General features: G+C 34.3%; 1 protein-coding gene across 1 annotated transcript; it reads left to right on the forward strand.

The window, feature by feature from the left end:
* The first annotated feature begins 501 nt into the window (after positions 1–501).
* Positions 502–18,146, forward strand: DDX43 (DEAD-box helicase 43). The gene is made up of 16 exons (XM_051997267.1): positions 502–1,184; positions 2,815–2,870; positions 4,455–4,584; positions 6,319–6,432; positions 9,251–9,332; positions 9,888–10,044; positions 10,168–10,286; positions 12,731–12,841; positions 12,949–13,090; positions 13,639–13,739; positions 14,822–14,909; positions 15,525–15,652; positions 15,867–15,976; positions 16,251–16,389; positions 16,682–16,769; positions 17,094–18,146. The coding sequence occupies exons 1-16, from the start codon at positions 923–925 to the stop codon at positions 17,205–17,207; spliced, it is 1,941 nt and encodes a 646-aa protein (XP_051853227.1). The 5' UTR covers positions 502–922; the 3' UTR covers positions 17,208–18,146.
* The last annotated feature ends 2,309 nt before the right edge of the window (positions 18,147–20,455 follow it).

The raw sequence follows: 20,455 nt of genomic DNA on the forward strand, positions 1-20,455 counted from the left end.
TCCTTGTCTTAAAATGCAGTTCAAAGAATGAGAATTAGCCAATCATTTCAGTGTCAGTCCCTGTTAAGACCAGTATTTGCTACATGTCCTCTGTTGAGCCTTGTAGTGCACCAAAAGGTGCACCTAATAGAAATATTTACATTGTACTCAAGAGATGTGCCCCTAAGAGTGACATAATACAAACGTATCATCAATATTATTAAGAAATCTGAGACTCTCACCCCAAGCCAAGTACATATTCTATTCTTTTTAGTTGCTATCCATTTTTTGTAAATAATACTTGAGTCTCAGGTGCTTAGATCCCTTTCCTGAAATAGGTGAGGAAAGCCTAAGGTTAAAAGGGAATAGAGGATTTGTTGAAGAGTCCATTGAGACGGAACTGTGATTTTGGAGAAAACAGACACACCATTTATACTCCGAGTTTCAGTTTCCCTTTGTAAAACAAACACAAAAATCTGTTAAAAAAAAAAAATCTTGCATTCCCATATCTTACGGGGCCTCTTTAATTATCATTATCTAGTTCTAGATACATAGGTTTGAACTCTAACTGCAAAGGACGTACAATTCCTAATGCGCCTGCCCCACCTCTTAGGGGACAGCTTTTCGAGGACTCCAAGGTCTTCAAGAGAGCGGATTGGCCGTATCCCAGAGGCTCCGCCCCTCTTCAACCGCCAGCCAATCGTTTCCTCAGGCAGTGACCAGGCCTCAGAGGGGCGGAGGCAGGTCTCGGGTATGTAAACGCGGGCCTCGTGTCGGAAAGGCAGGGCCCAGTTCACTGCTGGACAGAGCTTCGGTTCCTCCCGGCTCTTCTGCCTCTGGGGAGGCTCCTACCATCGACCACAGGAGAAACCAGACGCCTTCCCCTCTAACTAACACCTTCTCGCTTATCCTGCCATCCCCCAATCCCACCCCAACTCCCGCAATGTCCACCAAAGAAACTTACAGCAACAGCGCCTCTCGCAACCCCAGCGCCGCCTCTCGCGGCCCAGCCCCTGACAAGAAAACGCCCACAGCGCCCCCTCGGGCGGCGGGCGGCAGTGCAAGGGGGCGGGGAGGTGGCGGTAGCTCCCGCGGAGGCTCCCGAGGGCCCTCCGGAACCCTTGAGTACCGGGCCCGAGGCTCCTGCTACCGGGAAACGCCGCTCTGTTTTAAACTCGATAGCTCCGTCGTCGGGGCGGTCATAGGTAAGGGGCAGGTGGGGAGCATCCCGGGGCCTCGGGAGGGCAGGGTCGTCTTCTTGGCCTTTGCAGAGTCCAGGCCGGCCGGAGGAACCCGGCTGGGAGGGTTTGACTCTGGACACTCGAGAGTAAAATACCTGCCCCGAAGGTTAAAACGTGCTAGTGGATTGGAATGGAATCGATATAGGATTTTATGCTTGAGCTTAATAAATCCTTTACTTGATGAATAGCAGAGCTCGCATTGGGTGGGGCCTCCCTGCCTTCCCTCTATTGGCTTATGAACCTGGGCTCCCTTTGATCCCTTTCCTGAGCCGGGGTCCCCAGCTTCCTTTAGGATTGTCCCAACTCCAAATCATCCCCTGTTCTGCTCCTCCCCCACTCTCAACCCAGCTTTCTTGGGGGCCGCTGTAGGGTAGCAAGTGGCGGAAGAAGATAGATGCCTAACCTGGATAAAGAAGAGACCCGAGTTCTTTCTAAAAAACGGATTGTAAACTTTGAGATTGGACCCCTACCGCCCATATTGTCTGTAAACTTTAAGCATGGCACCCTTACTAGCTATTGTTAAATAAACTTTTAAGCGTGGCACTCTTAGGGTCTCCCTTGTCAATACACTTTAAGCTTAAACCTTTACTTGTTCCTCTAGTCAGAAGAGTGCCTTCCCTAGTCCAATCCAGGTTTACCCCCAAAGTTGTCATATTTTTATGTTTATATTCAGAAGATGTTGGCTGTTAACAGATTAGGATGTTTATCCTTCCCTAGGGTTTTTATATTTTAAACCTAAAGACTAAACTTGCAAGCCTTTAAAAGGAATTGTTCAGTTTTAGACAAAATAACAAAAAGTAGAGGGAAGATTTGTTATGATCAAAAAGAACTGATTCCAAGTCCCAGCTCATTTCCTTACTACAGTTGTGACTTTAAGCAAGTCATATAAACATCTAATCTTGATTTCTCTTAAAGAGAGAAAGACAAACTAGATAAAACAAACTCTTAATTAATAAAAATCGGCTTTTCTCCTATCTCTCTCTCTTCCCGCAATGGGGAAGCAAAAAAACCAAAATCCATTACCAAAAAAATCTACGTTCAGATTTGATTAGCTTTTTTAGGAGGTGATAGTTTATTATCTTTTAGTTATAGATTAGTTATAATCTATAACCTTTTAAACTATTCCAAAAGAGTAATGTAATCCCTTTACCAATCCAATCCAGCAAGCTTGTATTAAACCTAATTTCTGAGGAAGGCACTGTTTAGGCAAAAAAAAAAAAAAAAATTTAAAAAAAAACCCTCAACCTTTACTAAAATTATTTTTCAGGACTGGGAAGGAAAAAAATAAATGCAATATGAAAGCCAAGTAAAATAGCCCCCAATTCCACAAATAGAAGTTTGATCTTTATTTCACCAGGTCATATTTTGAGATATCAGAGAAATGTTTGTTCATTCTCAAAAAAAAAAAAAAAAAAAAAAATATTTGGGTCTCCCCAAATATACTTTAGGTATAAGTGATGGCAGAGGAAGGAGAAAGTAGAAAGTAGAGAGTTCCTAGAATTTAACCTAATAATCTTATATACCTTATATAATTAGCCCAACAAACTGTCCAAATCTTATTCTTATTTTGTATAATTTATAAATGTTTTAACAGGTCGGGGTGGAGCAAAAATAAAGGAAATTCAAGAATCAACAGGTTCTAAAATTCAGGTAAATGTTAATTTTGATAATCTAGAAATGAAAGTTCTGGAATTTGGGATTTCAGAAAATCTAATCATCATAGCTATTTGAAGTATGAGCCTACAAAAGGAATCGGCATAAAGTTGCTGATGAATTTTAAAAGTGCAGACTGGCAACCTCCAATTCTACTTTAGTAGCTTTGCTACTTTTAATCATTTGTCATGTAATTCTTTGCATTTTTATGGTAGTGTAAGCATCAAATTGCCTGCACAGATAGTATTTCATTGTGTTCTTCACTACGCCTGTGAAGCAGAAATTCAACTTGATTTATAGGTGAAACTTGAAAGGTTGTCTAAGATCATATGGCAACCACATGAAAATACTCTCCAAATCAGTAACAATAAGAGAACTGTAAATCAAAATCACCTCATATTCTGCAAACTGGCAAAATTTATCATTGTTGGAGGGCTTGTAAAAAGGCACAGACATTGTCTTTCAAATGGTATAGCCATTTTGGAAAACAATTTGAAATTATGCAAATAAAGTGACTAAAATGTCCCAGAGACTCTTGTAATAGACTTAGACCCCAAGGAATTAGTAAGGGAAAAAAATCCCCCATACCCCAAAATATTTATAGCAGAACTTTTTGTGATAGCTAAGAATTGAAAACAAAGTAAATGCCTATCAGCTGGGGAATGGTTAAACAAATTGTGGCACATAACTGTAATGCAACATTACTGTACTATAAGAAGTGAGTTAGGTGATAAAAGCTGGAAAAAGCTAAATTAATTGATGCAGAGTGAAATGAGGAAGGATAAAGAGACTAATATATACAGTAACTACAACAATGTAAATAAAAAGACCATAACAATACTCCCCCAAAAAAGTAAATGTGACAGAATTATAAAGACTAAATAGTACCCAGATGAATCAATATGAAAAGATGTTCCCATCCTATGCCTTTATGGAAGTGCAAGGTCCAAAGTGTTACATATATTTTCAGATTTTCTTGATGGGATTTTTCATTTGAACTGTCTTTTGTTTTCCTCTTGAAAAAAAATATGGTTTGTAATATGGAACAGTTTGGGGAGAGGAAAAGGATGTCATACATGGGGGATGCTGTGGTGATTCAGAAACAGAAAATACTAATTAAAAAAATTTAAACTTATATGGCTAGTCAGGTGCTCTGCCTCTGTGGTACATGATCTCTTCCCTTTACCTATCTTAAAAGATAGGGGGAGGCCTTCTAAAAAGCTTTCATCAATATCTTTTTGTTATTGCCTTGTCAACTGAAATGATATTCTCATTTTAATTGATCATTATATTATTCTGAAGCACTTAAAAAATTCTACTTTCATGGAAAAGTTCTATTAATATTTACTTTATTAGATGATACAGACCTTATTCTAGGTCCATCTTAAGTAACTATCTTGTTTAACTATTAGAAATTAGAAGATGAATCCAGGATATGAGCCAAGAGGGCTTCTGAAACGTGATAATCCTGGTCCACTAAAACCTTTATTATATTTACTTAAATTTTTTTTTACCATTCTGAATTTGGACATTTATGGGCATAAGAAGATTATGATTATTGCTGTCTTTCCATATTTTTAGATAATAAAGGGGGATCTAGAGTCAGAAACCAGAATATACGGCAACAAGGAGAACCAGAAATCAGCTAAGTTAATGATAGAGGAAATAGTAAAAAAAATAGAAAAGTATTCTAAAGAAGACACAAAAACTGGTAAGTTAATTGTGTATTACAAATCTATGTAAAATAACTGCTCTACAGGATTCTTTATTTAGGAAAAAAAAAAAAGCCATTAAGTAAATTTTCAACAGTTACTGACGTTAATAGCTATAACATTTACTCTTTTCCCCAATACTCCTTCTCTAATAAATTCAATGAATCGCTAATCTTCCAGAGATTTTCCCAGTTTCTTTAGTCTGTCCCTTGCTTTAGTATTATACTTAGGGATGAAGCATTTATTGAATGCCCTACTGTATGTCAGGCATTGTGCTAAGGGTACTTAAATATTAACCTAATTAACTTACTATTAAATATTAAGATCCTCATAATAACCCTTGAGATTGGTGCTGTTGTCTCCATTTTACAGTTGAGAAAATTGAGACTGAGTATAATCTGCCCATAGTCACAAAGCTAGTAAATGTCTGTGGTCAAATTTGAACTAACGTCTTCCTGACTACAGACTCAGGAGTCTGAGTCATCCAACTTCCTTAGTTGAAATTATGTTGGCTGTCGTAAAAAACATGACATTTGTAACTTTGTAATTATATCCACAACTACTCCCCAAATTTTGATCTGAACAGACTTAATCATGTTAATGACCAGCAAAATAAAGCACCATTACATTTATATGATATATAAAGTTGTAAAGTCATATGAATATAATCTATTTTTGTACAAACTTAATCATGTTTTTAATAAGCATTAAGTCTTTGATACATAGTATTGCTTTAGGGTTCAGGAAGATAGAAAAGCAGAAATATGTTCTGTTATTATTTCCTAGGTTCATATCCTGCCTGTGATCTTATCACCTATGTGACCTGAGGCTAGTCACCTTGAACCTTAGTTCCTTTAGAATTGGATGATCTTGTTGACCTCTAAAGTTCTATAGCTATGACCTCATGACAAATATAATAGTTACTGTATTATTTGTACAGTCCATCTCACTGGGTTCTTACGGGCATATTTAGCATCTTTAAAATTCTATAGAAATAGGAGTTCCTGTTATTTTTTTTAAGGGTTTTCACATATACCAAATTATTCTCAGAATCAGATATGTACAGTTACCAGACTATTGTTTAGATGAGAGAAATGAGGTACACAAAATTAGTTGATTAAAAAAAAGCTTAAGTTTGTTAGACATGTATGTTTAACATGAGAATAACAAATTTAATTACACTAATTTAAAAGAGTTGTCCCTTAGTTCCATTAGAGTGATAAAAGATGATATTGTCTAATTCACATTTATATAGTGATTTTAAGGTGTATAAAGTGCTTTTCTTATACCCCTGAAAGGTAAGAATTATAATCAGTAAGTGCTCTTCTCACTTGTCAGAGAGAAAACAAACTATGGCAGGGTAGCTAGGTGATGTAATGAATAGAGAATATCCCTGGAGTCAGAAAGACCTGAGGTCAAGTCCAGCCTCAGACTCTTACTAGCTGTATGACCCCAGGCAAATCACTTAATCTAAAATTCCCTTTCTCAGCACCCGCCAAACTCAACCTTGAAGAATGTTTGTTATTCTTTCCACATTACCTACTTTTTACATTAAAAAATTTATCTTAGAAATCATCATTAACACTTTATATTGAACTAGTAAATGTAATTTATATTGAATAGTTTTCTCTTTATTAGTAAATTGAAGACAATGTTTATGAAAGCAGAAATTGTTACAAAACAATTTTTTTAAACTTCTGATGACTTTGCCTTAACATCTCTGCATCCTGAAGGAAACCCTCTGAAATCATCCTGTAATGAAAATGGCCCAGAGAAAAAAGTTCCAGTAATTGATTGGGAGGCTATTAAACAGGACCATCTCCACTACATTAAAACAAAATGGGACGGTTAGTACAACAAACATTCCTTGTGATTTTTGTCTTAAATGCAAATAATAATTCTGGTAAAATATGCTTCTTTTACCATTATTGAAGAACTCTCTATTGAATAAGGAATAGAAACAGTTTTATAGGACATGATCTTATTTTAATTCTTTGTACAAGTTGCTTACTAAAGGATAAGGCAGTCAATAGCTGACTATTATGTGATAGGACTACTGTGACTTTCTCTAATTCTTTTTTATAAATAGTTTATGGGCATGCATGCATATGTGAGTGTGTGTATATTTGTATGTTAGTAATTCAGGTAGTGACTAATAGTATATAAATTTAAGAAGAGAACTTTGGAAATGCAGACCTGTGATTTAATTGGTGTAAAGAATTCTTGTTACCAAAGCAGGTCTTACATTTACATTCTGATTTATAGTGTTAGCTGCCTAAGACACTGGGAGATTGTGTTTTTCACAGCTAGGTCCACTCTGTATATAGTTTTTCCTCAGCTCCTGGCAGGTTTTCTATTCAATATTTACTGGACCTCTCAGTCTGAGGTCATATTAATAGAGTCTAGATAAGGAAGAAACTGCCCTATCTTCTTTGGATTGGTTCTGGGATCTGAATTTGAAAAGGTAAGATAAGCTAATATAATAAAAATGACAATTCTCCTTAAACTAATCTAGTTATTCAATGCCATCCCAATTAAACTACCAAAAATTACTTTATTGAGCTAGAAAGACAGTAATCTACTTGGAGAAACAAAAGGTCAAGAATATCAAAAGGATTTGGGTGGAAAAAATTGTAAAGGAAGGAAGTTTAGCGATACCAGATCTTATATTATTTTGTAAAGCAGTAACTATCAAAACTATCTGATACTAATAACTAAGATATAGAAAGGAGGATCAGTAGAACAGAGCAGACATGCAATACACACTGATTAATCATAACTTTGTATCTGACAAATTTAAACTTTTGGGATTAGACTATATTATTTGGTAAAAATTGGAAAGCAATTTGGCAGAAATGGGTGTAGACCAATATATTAAAACGCATATCAAAATGATATCAAAATAGATATAAGACATAAATATAAAAGGAGATATCATAAGTAAATTAGAAGAATATAAAACATATTGCCTATCAGACTTATATATAGAAGAATTTATTAATAAACAGCAGATAGAGAGCACTGTGAGATGTAAAATGGATGACTTTAATTACATTCAGTTAAAAAGGTTTTGTACAAATAAAATCAGTTTAGCCAAGATTAGAAGGAAAGAAAAAGGTTTGGAAGAGGTGGAATTTTATAGGCAGTTTCTCAGATAAAGGTCTCATATCTCAAATATGTAGGAAATTTGTCAATTTTTAAGAATATTAGTCATCCCCAAATTGGTAAATGGTTAAAGTATATGAATAAGTGGTTTTCCCATAATGAAATCAAAACTATATATATTGTATGAAAAAATGTTCTAAATTATTATTGAGTAGAGAAATGCAAATTAAAACAACTTTGAATTACCATCTCACATCTATTAGGCTAAAATGATAGTAGGGGAAAATGATAAATTTTGGAGATGATGTGGAAAAATTGGAACATTAAACTATTTTTGGAACTTTGAACTGATCACAACCATTTTAGAAAGCAATCTGGTATTATGCCCAGAGAGTTATAAAACTCTGTATACCCTCTTGACCCAACAATATCAATATTACCTCTGTTTTTCATAATGATCTAGGGGGAAAGGAAAACTTTATATATATATATGTCCTAAAATATTTGTAGCAGCTTTCTTTGTGTGGCATAGAACTGGAAATTGAGGGGATACTCATCAATTAGGAATGCCTGAACATGTATATCATTATAATGGAATACTGCTGTGCTGTAAGGAGTGATAAGCTGGTGAATTTTAGAAAAACATAGAAAGACTTGCATAAAATAATGAAAAGTGAAGTGAGCAGAACCAAGAGGACATTATATGCAGTAACAGCAATACTGTTCAAAGAATAATTGTAAACAACCAAGTTATTCTGAGTACTATAAATGTTCAAGTCAATTATAAAGGACCTGTGAAGGAAGAGGCTATCCATTTCCATAGAAAGAGCTGATAAACAGAAGTTTGCATGTTATGGTTTTACATTTATTTATAAATTTTTTTGTGTCAAGTGGTAGCTTTCTCTAGTGTGGGATTGAGAGGGAGACAGATAATTTGAAATTAAAATGTAACCAAAATAATTTAATTAAAAAATGAGAAATCTAAAAAAAAAAAAGAAAAAAAAAAGGTAAAGTAACAAGAATAACGAATGGATTAGGAGCCATGTCATGGGAACATTGAAAGAACTACAGAAGAGAAGGTTTACTGAGTTCTTCAGATATTTAAAGAGTTGTTATATGAAATAATTATTCTAAACTCCAGAGGATCAGAGGAAAATTAACAATCTTTTAAACAAAGCATTCTCAAAGTAGATACCTTGGAATTATTCAGTGTCAAGTAGAGACTAGATGACCATTTGACATGGTTGGTAGAGAAGTAGTTGCTAAGCAAGGCAGGATTGACTGTTACATTAGTTAATTTCTCTGATCCATTCTGATTCCATGATTATTATGAATCAATACTTTTGCAAAGTATGATAACTATAATTGAGTCAAATTATAAAATGATTGAAAACGTCACACTGAAGGGATTTACTTTCCTTTACTGAGCTTGATATCCAGTTGAAGCTGTGGTAATCTTCTACATATTTAGGCACTTATATTTATATATATATCTTAATTCTAATTAGAATTCCCAAATACTTTGACTAATGGAGTACTTTTTTTTTTCCTCCCACCAAGGTCTTCCCCCAATTAAGAAAGATTTCTACATAGAATCTTCAAAAACAAAATTAATGTCACAAACACAAGTAGATAAGTGGAGGTAAGTAAATTTTATATATGGAAGTACTTTGAGTAAACTCACTGGTTGTTTGTAGTTGCTTTAAATGTATCAGGGAAATCAAATGCCAGCAAATTGAACTGGAAAATGTGGCATAATCCCACCTTTACAATAATTAAAACTGTCAGCCTGAGAATAAAGTGATAATTATCACATAGGCTAATAAGAACTTCTCAGATCTACCTTAGAGTAATTGGGAGTGAAAATCTTATAGTATCCATTATATGCATTTTTAAAATATCTGTCAAAATTATAACATCTTTGCAGATACAGCTTTCTTTAAAATATATCATTATTTGTAAACACAATTTTCATTGGTCCTGTTATACTCTCTTTTAATCTTTGTCAAAGAAGATAGGAATTTATGATTCTATATGCAATCTCTCTTTTAAACTCATTTATATTTGAATATGTAAGTTTTCTTGATGGTGTATAATCTTTAAACATAAGAGAAGAATGGGTCAATACTTATTCCTACACCAGATTAGTGAATTCTAAAGGGACTGTGCTATTAATCTTTCTCTTTTTCCTGTAAAGGGAAGAAAACAATAATATAATGTGTGATGACTTAAGAGAAAATGAAAAACGTATAATTCCCAATCCAGTATGTACATTTGAAGATGCATTTGATCATTATCCTGATGTTATGGCTAATATAAAGAAAGTAGGTTTTACAAGACCTACACCTATCCAGGTATACTACATACAGCTCAATATATTGATTAGGTATAATATTTGGAGGCGGGAGAAGATAGTTGTAGTGGGGAAATCACATTAAAAACTGTAATTTGGTTTTAATGCTTGTCATTTTTTTCAGTCACAAGCATGGCCAATAATATTAAAAGGAATTGATCTAATTGGTATTGCCCAAACTGGCACAGGAAAGACTTTAGCCTATTTAATGCCAGGATTTATTCATCTTGATTTACAGCCACGGTAAGAATTCTTCTTTTTATGTTTTAAGAATGTGATAGGGGCAGCTAGGTGGCGCCGTGGATAGAGCACTGGGCCTGAAGTCAGGAGGACCTGAGTTCAAGTCTGGCCTCAGATACTTAACACTTCCTGGCTGTGTGACCCTGGGCAAGTCACTTAACCCCGATTGCCTCAGCAAAAAAAAAAAAAAAAAGAATGTGATAGGGGTTTTTTGTTGGAGATGGTTTTTTAAAGATAGGACTAAGCTTTCATAATTAGTGAATTAATCTAAAGTCAAGTCTTAAGGTACACTTGCAATCTTTCCAGCCAGGTATAATTTAAGGCGTTTGTAGCTAGAAAATTTGAGACTCTACAGAAGTAATTAGGTAAATAATTGAAATATTTGTTTTGTACTTTATTTAATATTGTTCTCCATTTACATTCAAAACATTTCTTTTTACATTTGTTTTTAAGATTTTGGAGTTCTAGATTCTCTCCCTTATCCCCACCCACAATTAAGAAACCACATGTGAAGTTATGCAAAACATTTCCATAAAAGTCAAATTGTGAAAGAAAACATAGATCTCCCACCCTAATAAAAATAAAAACCCTTGAGAAAAAAATTAAATTTAAAAGAGAGAATGCTTCAGTATATATTCAGATACAGTTTCTTCTATGGGTATAGATAGGATTTTTCATCATAAATCCTTCAGAGTAGTTATGGAATATACTGTTAGGGGCCAGAACTCTGAACTTGAAACAGAGGATTCTTACAAGGTACTAAATCAGTGGAATTGATAGAGACAATAGTTATCTAATTTAGCATGTTTCAGTATGATTGATTTACTCCTACAAGGAGATGTTATGGGCCAGAACTTAAAATAAGGTACTAAATGGAATTGAGGAGACAATGGTTAAATCTAGTTTAGCATTAATTTAATCCTACAACAAATAATAGTTTCCTAGTGATATAATGATTGGTGTATACTCATTGTGGAGGATAAGAAAGAGAAAAGCACATTAGAAGCTCTTGGAGGCTGAGACAGATTCATTTCATTGTCCACCTTTGTGGTGGCTGCAGGCTGAAGCACAAATCTTTGGATTCAGAAAGATTCAGAGAAAGAGGCAGGAATTCAAGCTCTTGGAACAAGGAGAGAGATAGGCCTCTAAGAAAACTAGTCAATCCCAAAGTGAAGGAAATAGGACTTTGAAGGAGACAATAAAGAATTTGGACTTTAACATCTAGTGCACTTGTGATTACTGAACTAAAAGGAAGGCTGCTTCCAAAGACCACAAGAAAACCTCAACAGAGAACATTACATTTTATAGAGAACACTACATTATACTAGTGAGAACAGCAAAAGTCATTTACAGCTGGTCATCCTAGAACGTTGTTACTTCGTATACAATATATTTCACTTTGTTCATGGAAGACTTTTCAAGTGTTTTTTTTTTTTTTCCCTGAGAGCTTCCTGCTCATCAATTCCCAGAGAACACTAATATGCCTTTACCAACATATACCACAGTTTATTGAGCCATTTCTCAATTGATGGGCATCCCCTCAATCTCCAATTTTTTATTTATTTATTTATTTTTTTTGCCTTGAGAAGAGAGCTGCTATGAATATTGGTCATTTTCCTTTTTTTTTTTTCCTTTGGTTTTGTTTTTTCCTCAAATCTCTTGGTATTCATGCCTAGTAGTAGTGTTGTTAGGTCAAAGGATATGCATGAATTTACAGCTTTTGGGGTACAGATCATATCTTTTGATCAATTATCAATTGAGGCATGGCTTTTATTTTTTATAAATTTGATTCAATTTCCTTTGAAAAATGAGACCTTATCAGAGAAACTTGCTTCAAATTTTTTTTTTTTTACAATTACTATTGCTAATTGTATTACCCCCCCCCCCCCCATTCTCTCCTTTTACCCCATCCCGCTTCAAAAGTGTTTTGCTACTGACCACTCCCTCCCCCAATATGCCCTCTCATTTGTCACCCTCCCCCTTCCTATATCCCATTTTCCTCTTACTTTCCTTCAGGGTAAGATAGATTTCTATGCCTTTATTGAGTATGTATGTTATTTCCTATTTGAGCTAATAATTGGAATGTTTTGGTAAAAGATTACTGGAAAAGCAAAATATTTTCTCATATATCCATCATCTATAACCCTAACATTTGGTTAACATTTGCTATCACATTGCAGTTTTAAATTATGCACTTTCTTCAAGATTTCTCCTTATACTTTTCCTCCCTTTCTTCTTATATCTGATAATCTATCATTTTCACATCTTCAACTATCACCCTTAATGGTATTTCTCTCCTGATTATAGCTAGGGAACGTGTCTTCCCCCTTGCTGATTGCTAAAACCCCTTTCTTTATTAAAAACAATTATGAATTTTAGCCTGCTCTTAGCACATAAAATCTTTGCCCCTTGAGTATAACTAATACTTCCCTATCTACACTTTAAAGAACCATGGAGAAAAGGGATGGTCCTGGAATGCTTGTGTTGACACCAACGAGAGAATTGGCTTTACAAGTAGAAAGTGAATGTAAAAAATATACCTACAAAGGAATTAAAAGGTAATTTCTATTGCTTTTTATATTTTAATATTATTTCTGTTTACTGGACATTTACCATGATTATTGGGAAGATTTTTTGTAACTAAACCTTGTGGAACTTTTGGCAGCATTTGTATATATGGTGGTGGAGACAGAAGAGGTCAGATTGAACATGTTACTAAGGGTGTAGATATTGTCATTGCTACTCCTGGTAGACTCAATGATCTTCAAATGAATGAATTCATCAACCTGAATAGCATCACATATTTGGTAAGCTTATTTCACAGGAGGGGCAGGAGGTAGAGGAATGAAAAAAAAAAATTATCTTCCCCAATCATTTTGAATTTTGTAATTTAATCAAAATGTTATTTTAATGTAATCAATAACCACTCATTTCATCTCAAGTGAAGTACTTATTGTAATAGAAATTAAGAGAATTACAAAATCAAATTCCTAAAAGCCCAAAGGAGATTTTATTGTGTATTACATGAAGTAGTAGAACTCTTGTGAGGTTCTAAGCCTGGAGTATATGGATAAATTATCAGGTGGATCACAAGTTTGAATGAGAAAAGAAATTACATCATTACTTTCACTAATCTGTAACTGAAATGTTGCACTTCTTTTAATTATGAATATAGGCAATAAACATCATTCTGAAAAAAGATCCATATCCTTCTTCAGAATTGCCAACGGGGTCCATGAAACAGAGATTAAGAACCAATGTCTTAAATGAGTAGTTATTTTGCTTTTAGGTTGGGCTTTGGGGAAAAATAGGATCTAAAAGAATTGTTTAAAATAGCATTTCCAATTCTTTACAGGTTCTAGATGAGGCTGATAAAATGTTAGACATGGGGTTTGAACCTCAAATAATGAAGATTTTATTAGATGTTCGGCCAGATAGACAAACTATTATGACCAGGTATGTAAATGACATTTCCATTTGTAAAATAGAATTAATGGAATATGTAGGTCTTTTCTGATTTTGACAATTTCCTAATGTACTATGAAGACTACTTCATAAAATCTTAAATTATTCCCTTGAATAATAAAAATAAAGTGAATGCTAAATCTAGTAATAGTTATATAATGAAACCAGATTTTTGATTAACTGTAAATTCTTTTCATTTTCTATTGATTTCTCTTTGACCTGAAGCGTAAAATCTCTCAAGTTATAGCTCTTCTTTGCCCTTCATTGTGGGGGAAAAAAGTTCTTTCTGATACTTCATCAGTGGCATTATCATTCACTTATGCCACTGTCTTTTACCTTCATCTCTTAACACTCTTATGTTCTATAACCAAATCTCTCCTCCCTATTGTCATCATTTATGGGAGGGCGGGGAGGGGAGTACATTATTTCACTTAAACTTCACATTAATCTTTTTGGATAGGTGCTTCTGTATTCTCATTTTACAGATGAGGAAACTGAGACTTGGGGATTAAATGATTTATCCAAGGTCACATAGCTAATATGTGTCTGACTTAAGATTCAGACCCACACAGCAGCACTTTTACCTAATCCTAAACCATCCATCTCAAATTAATCTTCCATATGAGAAAAAGTAATTGTCTTTGCTTTTTCAAACTAGTCGATTGTTGCTCACCTAAATATTAAACACTTGGTGTCAGCCTGACTTTAAATCCTTTCTTTCTTAAATGAAATAAACTTTCAGCTATTCTTATACGATATAACTACTCAATATAATACAGCTAAATTCCTTTACTTAACTGATAAAATCATATCCTTCCTTTTATGATCCAAATCAAATACTGTCTTCATGAAAACTTCCCTAATTACCTCTTGCCTCATCCCCAAACATTGAAAGAAAGGAAGATCACTTCCTATTTTTATCTTACTAGATTAGAAATTTCGTAAGAATAGGGCTCATCTTAGTTTCTTGGTTCTTTCTCCTAGTACATATGACTTACACTGTCACATATTTTGTTTGATGCCAATACCTAGAAACATAACATTTTTCCATGTATTTTTTTTTTTACATCCAGTGCTACTTGGCCTGATGCTGTACGTCGCCTTTCACAAAAATATTTGAATGATCCAATGATTGTTTATGTTGGAACTCTGGATCTTGCGGTAAGCTTTTTAAACTTGAGATTTGTGTCACTTCTTTTGAGTGGGTATAAGGAAGCTTATGTGTCAAGTCAATGAAAATAGTTATAGATTCCATATCCTATATAGAAAATGAGGTCCTATAATTGACCTGCTGTTAGAAAAATATTTAAACAAGGACACATTTAAACAGGGACAAATCTGGGTAAGCTCCAACCATAAGACAGTAGGCATATAGTCTAAGGTAATCCTATTTCACTGGGCATTCTTCCTTTTATTAGAACTTTCGCACCTCAGACCTTTGGCACTCTTAACTTTTGTGTTTCTTCACTAGCCAGCTTTAAAAATGGCATAATTTGACCAATTTTTAAAATATAATACAGTGGTTGTTCCCTGTTTCAGGAAAAAGAGGGACATAATTCACATATATCAAGGTCTACTCAGGAAATCAAGAAATAAGATGTACATTGTGTTTTTCAATGGGAATTTTTAAAAATTGCTCTAAAGGAAATTATGACACTGTTCATAGCAATATGTTTTTGATGAATGAGGGTTAAAAGATTTAACTTATAGAAGTGATAATATTTGTATCTTCACCTGTTTTTCTAAATCTGAATTTTTTTTTCTTCAATGGTTTAGGCTGTAAATACTGTGAGGCAGAAAATAATCATAACCACAGAACAAGAGAAGCCTGCTCTTATACATTCCTTCATTGATTCAATGAAGCCTGAAGATAAAGTAATTATTTTTGTAGGAAGAAAACTGATGTGAGTAAGATAGTGCTCACATTTGTCTGCCTGTCTCAGAAATATTAATTTTTACTCATCTTATTTGTGTCTCTTTTGGCACTAAAAGCCAAAATCTAACCATGAAGTCTGCCATTAATAAAATACAACCTTCTTAGGTTGGTGGTAGTATTGCTAGAAATTCCTGTGATTTATTAGTTTAGATTGCATTTTAAATTGTCAATTTTTTTCTTAGTGCTGATGATATATCCAGTGACCTGAGCATTAAGGGTTTACCTGTACAATCATTACATGGTAATCGGGAGCAAAGTGATCGTGAACGAGCACTGAACGAGTTTAAAACAGGTATGTTTATACAGTGATTACTATTCCAGTGAATCATGCTTCAAATTTATTTTGCCTCTAAACTAATTCTAGACTCAGGAAATACCATTGACAAGGTATAAACACCAACAAAAAATAGTATCCATCTAAAAAGTGGGTTGATTGGGTCTCAGAAAAATGTATCCCTTGGTGATTAGTAAATTGAACAGCCTCATTTGCATATAAATATATAGGGGGACATATACATGTCTATCTATAAATTAAATCCCTGTTTTTGGTTTTTCAATTTTTCTAGGAATAGTAAGAATATTAATAGCTACAGATTTGGCATCACGAGGTCTTGATGTCTTAGATATCACCCATGTTTTTAACTTTGATTTTCCTCGAAACCTCGAGGAGTATGTCCATAGAGTAGGACGAACTGGAAGAGCTGGGTAAGAATGTTATGCTTTTTGCAATTAATTCTTTTTCACTTTTTCATTACTCCTGTACAAGCAAATCTTTTAATGGTTCCTTGCATATAAGTTGCCTGTTTTTCTATAACTTTATAATAGGCCTAACATTCTGCTACTTTATGTCCTGAAAATTTTCAAACTTGGTTACTAACCTGAATGACCTGCTAATTACTAATTAAATACTAATCTAGTAAATCAATAATGTGTCTTATTTCAATATTAGATAGAAAACATGATAAGAGTTTACTTACATGAGATTGTTCTCTTAAAGGCATACAGGGGAATCAATTACCCTACTAACTAGGAATGATTGGAAAATAGCTGGTGAATTAATCAACATTTTGGAGAGAGCCAACCAGGTGAGTAAATTTAATTTGGTATTTCCTAATTCCTTTTAATTTTTAAATTTTGTTTGTTAACAAACATATTTCCTTGTTAGGAAATATGAAAAAAATGTTTTGGTTGTGTTAGCAAATGTGAGAGTAAATAAAATTTTTTAAGACTTCATGATGAGATCTGCAAATTTATTACTACGTAATTAGAGTTTTAGTGTTTTTAATCTCATTAATTAACATCAATCTACAAATTTCCCTCAAATTACTGCTGAGAATGTGGAGTAGCGCTTTAGCTAGAAAGCATTTTTTAATAAAATTTTAATAACCTAGTGCACTTAATAATTTCAGGAAATTCCAAATGAGCTTATATTAATGGCTGAAAGATATAAACAGCACAAACAGAAAAAAGATGAAGAAAGAAACATGTCAAGAACTCGTGGAAGGACAAGAAACATTTATTGATTTTTGGAAGCATATACAATCCAGGAAACAACTTACTTTTGGAGTTGTTGCCTTTCAGCTCAGCCAAAGCTAAACAGTGAGGGCATTGGAAGTCATCAAAGGAAAGACAATTCTGGATTTGGTTTTTTCCCTTTTTTTTTTTTTTTTTTTAATATATTGTCAAGAAACGAGTATTACATTGAAAGTTCAGATCTGAATGTAAGTAAAAAAAATATGACTTGCATATGAAAGGACAGTTCAGTCGTCAATATGTTTAAAGATATAGACATCTTAGAACATTTTTGTACTTTGTTTAATAAAATCAAAAGTATTTTAAAAACTTTAGATTCTTTGGAGCCTTTTCCTTCCCCTGATTCCCTTCTCCTCTCCTCACTAAAACAAACACAAAAAACCCCTTCAAACTATTTCTTGTATAATTAGAGTACATATTCTAATAAAATTAGGAATTTTGCCTTCTTTCTTATGATACGTTTTCATTTCTGTTGTCCAATTCAGCTATGGCTGGACATGTGGCTTTTGTTTCACCAAGGGGTCTTCTCCAGTGCTTTGGATGCAGTTTCTAAATTAGCCCTACTTCAAATGACCAGTTCCTACTTTCTCTTTTGACTCCTCTAGGCTATACCTTTGCGCCTGAAGGGAACATTGGCTGATTGGCTCCATAGGACACATTATCACTTGCCACAAGGTTAACAATCCAGTGACCTTCCTCCAATAGACCTCTCCAGCCACTGAAAATATTCATGAACTCATTCCTTAATGGTTAGCCTGCTCCCATCATACCCTGATGATAAGAGTGATTCTGAACTCCCAGTTTTCATGATAGAAATCCTTCATGATACTCTATCCTTCAATGTCACCTCAACTCTAACCACCTTTATCCTATGACCTACTCTAAATCTACCCACCCCTTCCACTGTGCTCTCTAAAATGACTACTCCATAATTAACAAACTTGTTTTCAATTTAAATCTTTTTCTTTTCCATTCCTATTTTCTTGAACTCAGAGCTGCCTCATTTCTGATTTGCTGCATCTTTGGCCGCCCTTTTCAATATTCATTGAGCTTTTATGGGCAGGAACATACATGTGCATGCACACACACATGAAAGAGTCAGAATAATCTTTGTTCCTTTTTGCCACATTGTGACTTTCCGTCTACTACCCTTACTCAGTAAACTTTTCTCTGAGGTCCAGAACAATCCATATTTATCTCCAATTAAAATTCCAGTAACTATTATTAATATTTAATACATTTAGGCATTTACCTTTTTTCCCTCAATGGACTCAGCCTTCTCTATTACCCTCATACTAAGGAACTGCAATATATATATTGCTATTTCCTCAAACACTTAACTTCCTGGTTCTTTAATTTACTCATTACCCATCACCTATTCATTAACTTCATCTTTATACAGAGATGGTCTTATCTTTGATTTGATCACATGTCCCACTTGACATTTGTGAACCCTGAAATTCCTTTATCTGATCATAATTTTTTATAGTTCCATCTTTCCTTATGTCTGAGACCCCTAACCCTGTCCCTGCCTCCTAATATAATCTCCACTCTTGCTATCCCTCAGTTATTTTCGAGGCCACCTCTCCAGTCTCAATTCATTATCCTACTCTCCACAGCATCTGTTCCAAATATTAAGTCTCTCTTTAAACCTCTCCTTTTGCCCTTCAACCTCCTCCACTGAAAATCTTGCCTCATAATTCAATGAAAAAAAATTTAATTCATTTGCTGTACAAATATCATCCCCCTTTTTTCCTTGATATTCTTTTCTGTAGGTTTTAATACCACTGCTCTCTTCTGTTTCTCCTAACTGTCTGATCACTCCTCAATCTCCTTTCCAGAATCTTGATTCTCCCTCCATAGTAATTTCTTTGGTGATCTTTGTTGATCTCTACCAATTTAATTTTCATGTCCATTCAAGATGATTTCCAGATCAATTTATCTACCCCATCCTCTCTCCAGTCTCTTGACTTTCAATCTCCTAACTCTAGGTACTTCTTGGACATTTCAAATTGTATGTCCTATAGACATCTTAAACTCAACATGTCTAAAACAGAACTTATCTTTCCCCCCAAACCCTCCCTTCTTCCTGACTTTCCTATTGTAGGAAATCTCAATGACATAGGCTTACAACTCAGATGTCATCTTCAACTCTCCACTTCCTCTCACCCTTCACATTGAATCTATTGCCAAGCCCTGTTGAGTCTCCTTTTGCAGCATCTCTCCTACATGTCCTCTTCTCTCCTCTGACACGATAGCAATCCTGGTGTAGGCCCTCATCACATCTCACCTGAACTATTGGGATAGCTTTCTTGTGGGTCTCCCTGCCTTATCTCTTCTTACTCCATTCCATCCTCCCCTTTACTACTAAAGTGATCGGGTAATCGGTCTGAAGCACAGAGCTAATATCTCTGCCTCACCATACATCAATAAACTCCAGTGGTTCCCTGTTACCTCTTAAACAAAACATAAATGCCTCTATATGACTTTTAAAGCCCTTCACAACTTGGTCCCTTCCTACCTTTCAAAGCCTTCTTAAACTTGACTCCCATCTGTTCAGATCTAGTAACAATGGGCTTGCTATTTAATTTAATTACAAACCCTCCATCTTCTGACTGTCTTTTTATTGGCTCTCCTTCATGCCTGGAAGGCCCTTCTTTTCTTCCTCATTTTCAACTTCTGCTTCCTTCAAGCCTTTCTCAATCCACCTCAGTTCCTTCCCTCTAAAATTATCTCCTCTATGTTCACTTGACATTTCGTGACAAGATTTCTTTGTAGTCATATTCACATATACGAAAATGTTGGTGACTAGAAAAATCTATAATTGATTTTTTTTTTTCCCCTGGGGCCCATTTCTTTCAAAAGTCCATTTTTTGGAAGGCTTTATCCTCTCCTAATTCCCTCAGCCACATAAAAGGCATGTCTTGCCTTTTATAATTAATCTTAATTATTTTGTGATTAAGATTATAATTACTACATACAATATGTAATTATATTAACATAATTAATATAATTATTCATATTGTAATTAACATTAGATATTTTATAATATAAATAATTTATAATTATTTTAGAGCACTGAGGTCATTTCATACTTTTGCTCCCCTTTATCTCAATAGATTTGTCATCATCCTAACAATAGCATTTGCATTTTTAACTATGATTTCTTTACTGCTTACTAAATAATTTGTTTTTAAAATTCCAATTTAAAAATGGCTACCATTTCAATGACAAATTT

This window comes from Antechinus flavipes, chromosome 4, assembly GCF_016432865.1.
Source record: "Antechinus flavipes isolate AdamAnt ecotype Samford, QLD, Australia chromosome 4, AdamAnt_v2, whole genome shotgun sequence".
NCBI classification, from domain to species: Eukaryota; Metazoa; Chordata; class Mammalia; order Dasyuromorphia; family Dasyuridae; genus Antechinus; species Antechinus flavipes.

Coding starts and splice junctions, on each gene's coding strand:
- DDX43 (XM_051997267.1), top strand. CDS start 923: ATGTCCACCAAAGAAACTTACAGCAACAGCGCCTCTCGCAACCCCAGC. Junction 13,091..13,638: donor TGAATAGCATCACATATTTG/GTAAGCTTATTT, acceptor AATTCTTTACAG/GTTCTAGATGAGGCTGATAA. Junction 15,653..15,866: donor TTTGTAGGAAGAAAACTGAT/GTGAGTAAGATA, acceptor TTTTTTTCTTAG/TGCTGATGATATATCCAGTG.